This window comes from Loxodonta africana, chromosome 7, assembly GCF_030014295.1.
Source record: "Loxodonta africana isolate mLoxAfr1 chromosome 7, mLoxAfr1.hap2, whole genome shotgun sequence".
NCBI lineage: Eukaryota > Metazoa > Chordata > Mammalia > Proboscidea > Elephantidae > Loxodonta > Loxodonta africana.
In genome coordinates this window covers 7,290,145-7,299,553 of record NC_087348.1, presented here as the reverse complement: position 1 = coordinate 7,299,553, position 9,409 = coordinate 7,290,145, and the positions used below count along the sequence as shown (strand labels likewise).

The 9,409-nt window shown below is 55.9% G+C and overlaps 1 protein-coding gene across 1 annotated transcript; it reads right to left on the bottom strand.

The window, feature by feature from the left end:
* Positions 1–1,484: 1,484 nt before the first annotated feature.
* On the bottom strand, positions 1,485–7,549 carry LOC100667915 (aldehyde dehydrogenase family 3 member B2-like). Its single transcript, XM_064287666.1, is given in 5 exon segments — positions 1,485–1,976; positions 4,948–5,164; positions 5,523–5,614; positions 6,481–6,649; positions 7,189–7,549. Coding segments are annotated over 4 exon segments (807 nt in total). The 3' UTR covers positions 1,485–1,976; positions 4,948–4,979.
* Positions 7,550–9,409: the final 1,860 nt, after the last annotated feature.

Here is a 9,409-nt window from a genome sequence, read left to right as displayed (position 1 = left end):
AGCCCCAGGGTAGGTGGGATGGCAGGGAGCCTGCTGCTCTGGGAGACCCCGCAATGCCTACCCCCCCTTCAGCCCACAGACCTGCCTACCATGCCTACTGACACACCCAGGGCATGGTTCCTCCTGTACCAGGTGTCTCCAATCTCACTGCAGCCTGCTCCGCCCCCCACTCCCTCCCACTGGCTGGTATCCTGGGGCAGGGATGGGGATGGACTCATCACATTTTGTCGCCTCTTACAGGGTCTCTGACTGGTCCATAACCATGAAGAGGAAGCAGCACCTATGGCTGAAGCTGACCTCTCACCCCCACCTGGCTCCTGGTACACCCCCCAAGCCTCCTGGTGGCAGGACACTGTGACTGCTGGACTAGGAGAGGCTGCTGTCACCACCCTCGAGGCTGTGACGGTGGCCCTGGGAAGTGCTGGGAGGCATGCAGCCAGGAGCCTGTCTACAGCCAGAAACTCTCCCCAACGCTGGCTTGGCTTTTGTAAAAACCCACGCTTTCTTGATGGACATGTGTTGGGTGCTGCATGAGCCAGACCAGGGCAAAGGACCCAGTGTGGAATTCGGAGGTGGTTCCCCGGAGGAGGTGATGCGTAGTGGGCTTGGGGCTGGGGCTGGGGCAGAGGTGGAGAAGAAGTGTGCCCGGAGGAGAGAGCAACATGAGCAAGGCCTGCAGGGGTTCAAAGTCTCTGAATGCTTCAGTGTGACTGGAATGTAAAAGGCAGGACAAAGTCTTTGTTCAGTGTTTTGATGGCGCTTTTTCCTGGAGGGGGCCTGGTCAGGCATGACAGAGAGAACAGATGGCTGGGTAGGACAAGTTCGAGCAGGGTGACTGGGGACACTTGTCACATTTAGTGGCCTCTTGGCCTCTCTTATGAGCCCTGGCGGCAAGTGGTTAAACACTCCACTGCTAACCAAAAGGCCAGGGGTTCAAACCCGCCCAGTGGCTCCTGGGGAGAAAGGTGTGGCAGTCTGCTTCCATAAAGGTTATAGCCTTGGAAACACAATGGGGCAATTCTACTCCATCCAATAGGATCCCTATGAGTCAGAATTGACTCAGGGGCAACGGATTTAGTTTGGCCTTTGGTTTTTGGCCTTTCTTGAACAGCCTCTTCAGATAGAAGAACCTGCAGTTAGGATGCAGCCATGTGACTGTGCTCCACCTATCGGGTGCCTTAAGAGTCTCTGATCTGGCAGGGAGCAGTATAAGGAGGCAGGCAGGGTGCAGACCCTGTCTTTTGACAAGATTTGGGAAGTCAGGTCTCTCTGTGTGACCCTAGGAAGTTTCCTGCATTCTCTGGGGCCCAGGGACAAGATGTCCTGCCCTGCCTATGAGCTTTGAAGCAGGCAGACCTGGGTTTGAATTCCCTGTAAGCCACAGACTGAGAGCCTTAGGGCCAGTCCACTTAGCCTTTCTGAGCCTCAGTTTTCCTACATTCAACTTGAGTAAGAACACCTGTTATAGAGACCGTGGCGTTCCCACAGCCCCACTGAGAGAGCCTTTTTGTTCAGTGTTGCGTGAAGGTTTGGCGATTTCATAAAACCCTGCCCGGTATAGACAGAGAGACAGGTAAGAGAGGCAGCATGCTCATCCCTGGTCAGGAGCTCAGCAGGGGCTCTGGAAAGTGGGAAAGAGATGGCACCAAAAATACAGCCACAGAAAGGAGCCAGGACACGGGAAGGCGATTTAACCCAACTATTTTATATCCAGGGGCTCCATGTGGCTGGTCTCTGCATAGACTCACATATCAAGATACAAGAACACCAATCAAGGGTCATTGAAAGTGATTCCAGCCCTTCTAGCCAGCTCCTTTCCTCTCCTCAGCAGTTCTCTTGTCCCCTCTCCTCCATCGCCCCCCCGTCACTATTGTGCAAATCAGCTCAGCCTTTCTGGTCTTCAGACATGGATTCTGCCCCTCAAAAGACTCAGACACCAACTGGGCAAGGATGAAATGCTCCTGGAAAGTGGTGGGCTGTGGCAAAGAAAAAAAATAAGTTATTTTAGGGGTGGTGAGAATAAACATACCAAGGCTGTGCAGAAGGCTCGGCAGGCACCATCTCATCTAATTCTTATTGGGTCCCCAAGTGAATTTGGTCCTATCGACAGTCCTCATCCGCAGCTGAGGCTCCGAGAGGACTAATACCTTGCCCAGCTTCATACAGCCTGTATATGGTAGCGCCAGGACTCAGATCCAAGTTTGCCTGAGTCCAGACCCTGTGGCCTTGACCCTTTGCACAAACTGCCTCAGAGTAGGAGAGGAGGGAGGTGTATGGGGCCCGAGAGTGGGAGAAAGGTCCTATTGACTTTGGGCACTGTCAAGGTGCTGTTGCAGGACTGCTCCTTCACCCTGGGTGGCCCTCCAGACCCACATTTTCCTTGTAAGCTTTGTTCCCTCGTAAGCTTTGTTCCCTATCTGAACCAATGGCCAATGGCTAAGAGGGCAAAGGGAATAAGATTGGGTGTGGCAAGGGCCATTAAATACCCAAAGTGTCTTCAATGAGCTGCATCTTCTGTCCCTTGCTTGTTGGGCCCATTGACCAAACTGTGGCCCAGAGACACTCTGATTCTTTCTCAACTCCTCTGACTCTCTCTTTTTAGTCCAATGGTTATTTTGAGGAAACCACTTCCCACGGCAAGAGTGGGGAGAGACAAGATCCCTTAGACACAGGCCCATTGACCACTCGGGTTCTACCTGGGCTTCCTAAAAAAAAAAAAAAATACCCACCCATAAATCCACCTACTCACCCAACTACCCTTCCTCATACATTCACCCACCTACCCACTTACCCATGTACCCACCCACCCATTCTCTCATCCATCCATCCATCCATCCATCCATCCATCCATCCATCCATCCATCCATCCATCCATCCACCCACCCACCCACCCAGCCACGCAGCCACCCACCCACCCGGCCACCCATCTACCCATCCGCCCATCCATCCGCCCACCTAGTCATCCATTCATCCATCTACCCATGCATCCATCCAGTCATCCAGCCATTCTCTCATGCATCCATCGATCCACCTATTTATCCATCCATCTATTCATTCATCCATATATCCATCCATCCATCCCTTATCCATCTATCCATCCATCATCCATCCATCCTCTTAGTTATTCATTCTTTCCTTCACCCACCAACAAACCCCTGTTAATCACCTCCTTTGAGTCCACCTTGCACTCTTTGGAGCCACAGATCCCCAGCAGTACCCAGGGGAGTGGCGGGCCGTACTTCTCCCTGCTCCCTCAACCTCAGACCACTTGCCCAGTTCCCCCATGGCTCTGAGGGGTAAGGAACCCACTGAAGCAAGAGTGGGGGGATTGGGAGCAGGTCCCAGGGTGAGGTCTAGGGAAAGAGACTGGTCACCGTGTCTTCTGATCCCCCACCCCACTCTTCAGTAAAGCCCACAATCGCTCAGCTCCTCTGCCCCTGCTTTGCTGTATACACTCAGTTCAGCCCTGTTATGGATTGAATTCTGTCCCCCAAAAATGTGTGTCAACTTGGCTAGGCCATGATTCCCAGTATTGTGTGGTTGTCCTCCATTTTGTGATCTGATGTAATTTTCCTTCATGTCGTAAATCCTAATTTCTGCCCGTGGTTAATGAAGCAAGATTAAGTTATATTAAAAAGGGTTAGGGTGGAATGCAACACCCTTACTCAGGTCATGGCCATGACCTAATGTAAGGGGAGTTGCCCTGGGGTGTGGCTTGCATCACCTTTTATCTTATAAGAGATAAAAGGAGAAAAAAGCAAGCAGAAAGAGGGACCTCATACCATCCAGAAACAAGTGCCAGGAGCAGAGTGCGTCCTTTGGACCTGGGATCCCTGTACTGAGAAGCTCCTAGACCAGAGGCAGACCAATGACAAGGACCTTCTCCCAGAGCCAACAGAGACAGAAAGCCTTCCCCCTGGAGTTGGCACTCTGAATTTATACTTCTAGCTTCCCAAAGTGTGAGAGAATAAATTTCTCTTCGTTAAAGCTATCCATGTGAGGTATTTCTGATATAGCAGCACTAGATAACTTATCAGGAGGAATCAGTCCCTGGAGAAGGACGTCATGCTTAGTAAAGTAGAGGGTCAGTGAAAAAGAGGAAGACCCTCGACGAGATGGAATGACACACTGGCTGCAACAATGGGCTCAAGCATAATGATTGTGAGGAAGGCGCAGGACTGGGCAGTGTTTTGTTCTGTTGTACATAGAGTCTCTATGAGTCAGAACTGACTCATTGGCACCTAACACCAACAACAAGATAACTAAGACAAACCCTGTCCTGCTTCTAGGCCCCAGGCTCCCCATCTGTCAGATGAGGAGGCCAGGCTTAGATCCTGTCAGACCTGATCTCCCCCTGGGACTCTAGAGCAGGGAAGACAGATGTGGTCAACATGTACACACACACACACACCCCTGTGCCCCTAGCAGACATCACCAATCAATCATTGCCCTCCTTCCTATTGATTCCACACACAGCATCAGAATCTTTGTCAATGAGGCACTTGAGACAGACACTACTGAATGGCTAAATCTAGGTTTAAGATCAGATCATTTCAGGTAAGACATACCCAGTTCCCCAAACCAGCTGTGAAGGGAGAAATTTCTCTGTCTTTGGGAGCTTATTTACAGATACGGCACAAGGGAGTCTTTTCTAGCCACAGGAACTGCCCAACTTTGCTTGGGGTGAGTTCCCCATCACCAGGCATATCCAAGTAGAGGGTCAATGAATCTGTCAGGAGGCTGCAGAGGGGACTTTGGCCCTGAAAGGGGCTGGGCCAACCACCCAGAGGTCCTGCCCAGCAGGGAGTCTGTTCAGACAAAGCAACAGGGGTGGGATGTTTATTCTACTGGGCTGTACACCTATCTCTCAGACACCCATAAGGAGGTCCTGGCAGCCCAGGGTAGGTCTGGACCAGGCAGCCATGAGCAGCAGGATGGAGGAGGTACCTGGGGGCAGGGTGCTGGAGGCGGGTGGGCTGTCACAGAAGGGTGCAGCTCTGGGAACCCAGGACCCAGGTGTTGAACTGCTGGCTCCAGGTAGAATAGGGCAGGTAGTGGACCTCATTGAGCTTCTCCAGGCCTGTGTTTGAGAGCAGGCAGACACGGTGGTGGGAGAAGGTGTCAAAGGTAAACTTGCCATGGTACCTGCCCATCTCGCTGTGGCCTGTGTGGACACGAATGCTGAGGGCCAGTGTTGGCAGCCCCCCAGCCCCCATCCCAACCTCCACCCCCACCCATCCCCACCTACCGAAGCCCCCATCCCAGCCCCCACCCCCACCCCGTGCCAGCTTCAGCAGCAGCCCCGAGCCCAAGCCAGAGGTTGGCAGGACCTTGGAGAGAGCTGGCCATTCTAAGAGCCATTTTACAGTCTGGGAAACTGAGGCTTTAGAGCCCAGGGTCTAGATCAAGGCTGAACAGTATGGGGAGGCAAAAATGGGGACTTCCTGGGCCAGGGGTGCCACACCCAAGCTCCCAGGGGTAGGGGGTGGGGGCTGGATGGGTGGAGGAGGGCGAGGACTCACCAACTCTCCCCAGAGGCAGGGATGGCAGAGTCAGGTGGAGAAAGCCCTCATTGCCACCGAAGCTGCTGGTCAGCTCCAGCATGATTCACCACCTGAGGGTTAAGGTAGGCGAGGCGGGGTCCTGACCATCCCCCAGGGGAGGCGGAAGGGTCACATGTCCTCAACACCTCCCTATTTCCACCCCCTACTGAATGGCTGTCTCTCTTCTAAGCACATTTTTCAAGATAGCCCTTTCCCTTGAGCATTGTACTTTTAAGATCTGTGTATAGGGGATCAGATTGTCAGGAGCAACTGAAAGATTAGATAAGAACCTTGGGGGGCAGTGATTTTATGTTAATGAAGGAGGAACAACTCAGAGAAGGCGGGTGAGAACGGCTGCACAACTTGAAGAATGGAATCAATGTCACTGAATTGTACATGCAGAAACTGTTGAATCGGGTATGTTCTGCTGTGTATATTTTCAATAACAACAAAAATAAAATATTTTTTAAAAAATGATAGTGCCTTCATGATCATATCTGGGGTGTCCTGGCGCGCCCTGGTGGTTACTCAGATCATGGTGCAAAGACGGAGGAAAGCCTGCAGCCTGAGGGTGGGCCCGTGACCACAGGCAAGAAGGTTAGCCAGCACCAAGCAACTCGGCGGCCCACCCAACCTCTGGCTGGGCTCTGCTCCCACGCCTTGCTGGGCCACTGCTTCCCGTATAGAACCTTTGCATCACGTAGGAAAAGGGCCCTCTCTGGGCAGGCCCATTAGGAAGAGCACCTCTTCCTCTGGCCAGGGTGGATGGCTGGTGGGCTGCACCTGGAGGGCCCCTCTGCCAGGTGCCTCTGCACAGGGCACGCTTGTACTGGGCGTCCTGGACTATACTCATGGTCTCCCAGGGTTGGCCGCAGCAGGGCAGGTCCCCATTTTCACCCTTCTCTGCCCCTCTGTTGCCCCAAGTCTCCAGAGCCGCACCTGGCTGTTGTTGGAGAAGGCATAGAGCGCCAGGGGCTTCTCACACTGGATGATGAAGTCCACAGCCTTGGCCAGGCTCCGCACATTCACGATGGGCAGGATGGGCCCGAAGATCTCCCCCTGCATCACCGGGTCCGTCTCCTGCATGTCCACCAGCACTGTGGGGGCTGTGGCACAGGGTACACTCAACTCGGGCCAGAGACCCCACCCACCGCGGGACCCAGGGGGCTGAGGGTTACAGGACACACCCACCGTGGAACCCAGGAGGCTGAGGGTCAAAGGACCCCACCCACCACGGGACCCAGCAGGCTGAGGGTCACAGGTCCCACTGCCGGAGCTCCAGGCTGAGAGATGCTCCAGGGAGGACTGAGGGATGGGTGCCCTGGTATTGGGGGATCTCAGCGCTGGGACCAAGGGAGCCCCAGGCACGAGGTATCTGGATGATGCGTGGCTCGCTGTGAGCCCTCCAGTGCAGAAGGGCCTTGGCATCCAGAGCCTGTGTCCCTGCATCCTTTTGTGTCCTCCCACATCACCCTGTACCCCTCTGTGCCCCCTGCACCACCCCTTGCCCCCTTGTCCCCTTCTGTGCCCCCCTTTGACCCTAGAGCCACCCTGTGAGCCTGAGCCCTCCTTGCTCCCCCTGCATTCCCTGCCCCCCTGCACCTCCTTTCCCCCTGCACCTCTAGGCCCCACCAGCAGGACTCACCAATGTAGCGCTGGCTCTCATCGCTCTGGCCACCGATGGCCACGCGCCCACAGCCCAGCAGGCCCTACAGCCACTGGAACTGCTTCTCCCCGATGATGTAGCCCAGGTCTGGGGAGCTTTTGGGGTCCTCACTGTAGCAGCGGGTGATGGAGCTCTGCATGGCAGGCAGCAGGCACTCCTGCATCTCACGGCTCCACAGGACGTAGTCGGGGGCCACACAGGTCTGGCCGGTGTTGAGGCAGCAGAACCAGACCACAAGGTTGGCCACGGTCTGTTGGTCGCAGTCATCATCCACGTAGCAGGGGTTCTTGCCCCCCAGCTCCAGGGTCATGGGAGCCAGGTGCTTGGCCACGGGGGCCATGACAATCTTGCTCTTGCAGGGGCTCCCTGGGGACATGGGAGGAGGCACCCACCCTCTCCTGGCCTGGAACTGTCCAGGAACCTGCCTCTTGCTCTCTTCCCTTCTGCAGGACCCTGCTCCTTCCCGGTCCCGGCCTCCCATGCCCACCTTCCCTGGCAGTCCCCCTCCCTCCATGGTTCCCTCCACCGCCTCTTTCCTCCACAGCCTCTCCACTTCCTTGTTTCCGCTGTCCTGCCCTGCACTCCTTCCCTGCATCCCACAACCCTGCTTGGGCCACTCTGACCTGTGAAGATGTAGTCGAGCCACTCTGACCTGTGAAGATGTAGTCGAACCTGTTCTCCAGGAGCTGTCCAGTCTCCTTGGGCCTGCCCAGCATGTCTGTGAAGCAGCTCTGTGGTGGGGGCGGGGGGGGGCACAGGTGGGATGTAGGCCCAGATGTACCCCCACCCCCTGGCAAGGGCAGGATGTGGGGGTGCCAGACTCTGGTGGGGTGGGCCACCCTCACCTGGTCTGGGTATCGGGGCAGCACCTTGGCCAGGACCTTCTCGACACTCTTGCTGATCTCTGAGGGTTTCAGTACCACACAGTTCCCTGCAGGTACAGACAGGCAGGAGAGGGGAGGCCAGTGTCCCACCTCCCTCCAGGGCTGGACCAGACAGCAGAGATGCCATGGACAGAGTCTGGGGCCTCTTTGGGGCTACAGGGCCCTCTGCTCACCTGCAGCGAGGGCGCCCACCAGGGGCACCAGTGTCAGGTTCAGTGGGTAATTCCAGGGGGCAATGATGAGGACCAGGCTGAAGGGCTCCTTCCGAATGAAGGCTGAGCTCAGCTTCAGGAACTGGGGTGCAGGAGGGAAGGTGAGGCAGTGAGGAACACCTCAAACTCCCTGCACACACTGGGTCCAGCAACTTGCCAGGGCACAGGGGCAGCCAGGGGCCAGGACTGGAGCTGCCTGTGCGTGGGCTCCCCCCCATCCTCCCCCACGCCCCCATCTATCCACTGCTATAGAGGCAATTCTGACTCATAGCGACCCTAGAGGACAGAGCGGAACTGCCCCATAGGGTTTCCAAAGCTGTAATCTTTTCAGAAGCAGACTGCCACATCTTTCTCCCAAGGTGCAGCTGGTGGGTTGGAACTGCTGACCTTTTGGTTAGCAGCCAAGCACTTAACCACTGTGCCACCAGGGCACCCAGGGTTCACCATGTTGGTGGACACTGGCTCACCCTTCAACCAGTTGTGCAGGTTCTTGAAGACCAAGTCAACCTCATTCTGGCAAAGAATGAGCTCAGACATGCCCGACTCCAAGGCTGACTGTGGAGGGGGTAGGGGGAGGTCAAGGCCCACAGCAGTTGAGGGAGGGGGAAGAAGGACAGTATGGGTGTTGCAGCAGTCCTACAGGCACTAAGCGTCTGGGGCCAGGAGCACAGGCTGTCTGCCTGAGTTCCTGGTCTGGCTCTGTCACTTACAGGCTGTGTGGCCTTGGACAAGTGACTTAACCCCCGCGAGCCTCAGTTTCCCCATCTGTGACATGAGGACCACAGTCGTGGCTGTATTAGTGAACTGACCTTGTAGCATGCATGGCAGAAGCTGAGCGCCAGGTAATGGTCTGCTCAACTGAGGAGACAGTCTGTCACCGTTGGGGTGCAAAGGAGATACGGGGGGACAGGGTGGGGAGGAAGATGCAGCCACTCCTAGGAGGGACACCTCCAGGCCTAGTGAGGACGAGCCCCGTCGACCCCGCCCCCGGCCCCGCCCTGCCCCATATCTCCCTCCCTCCCCGTGCACCGCCCCTCAGCCCCGCCCGGCACGCCCCGGACACCCCACCGCCCCGCCCACCTTGTGCAGGTCCTGCTCCAGCGC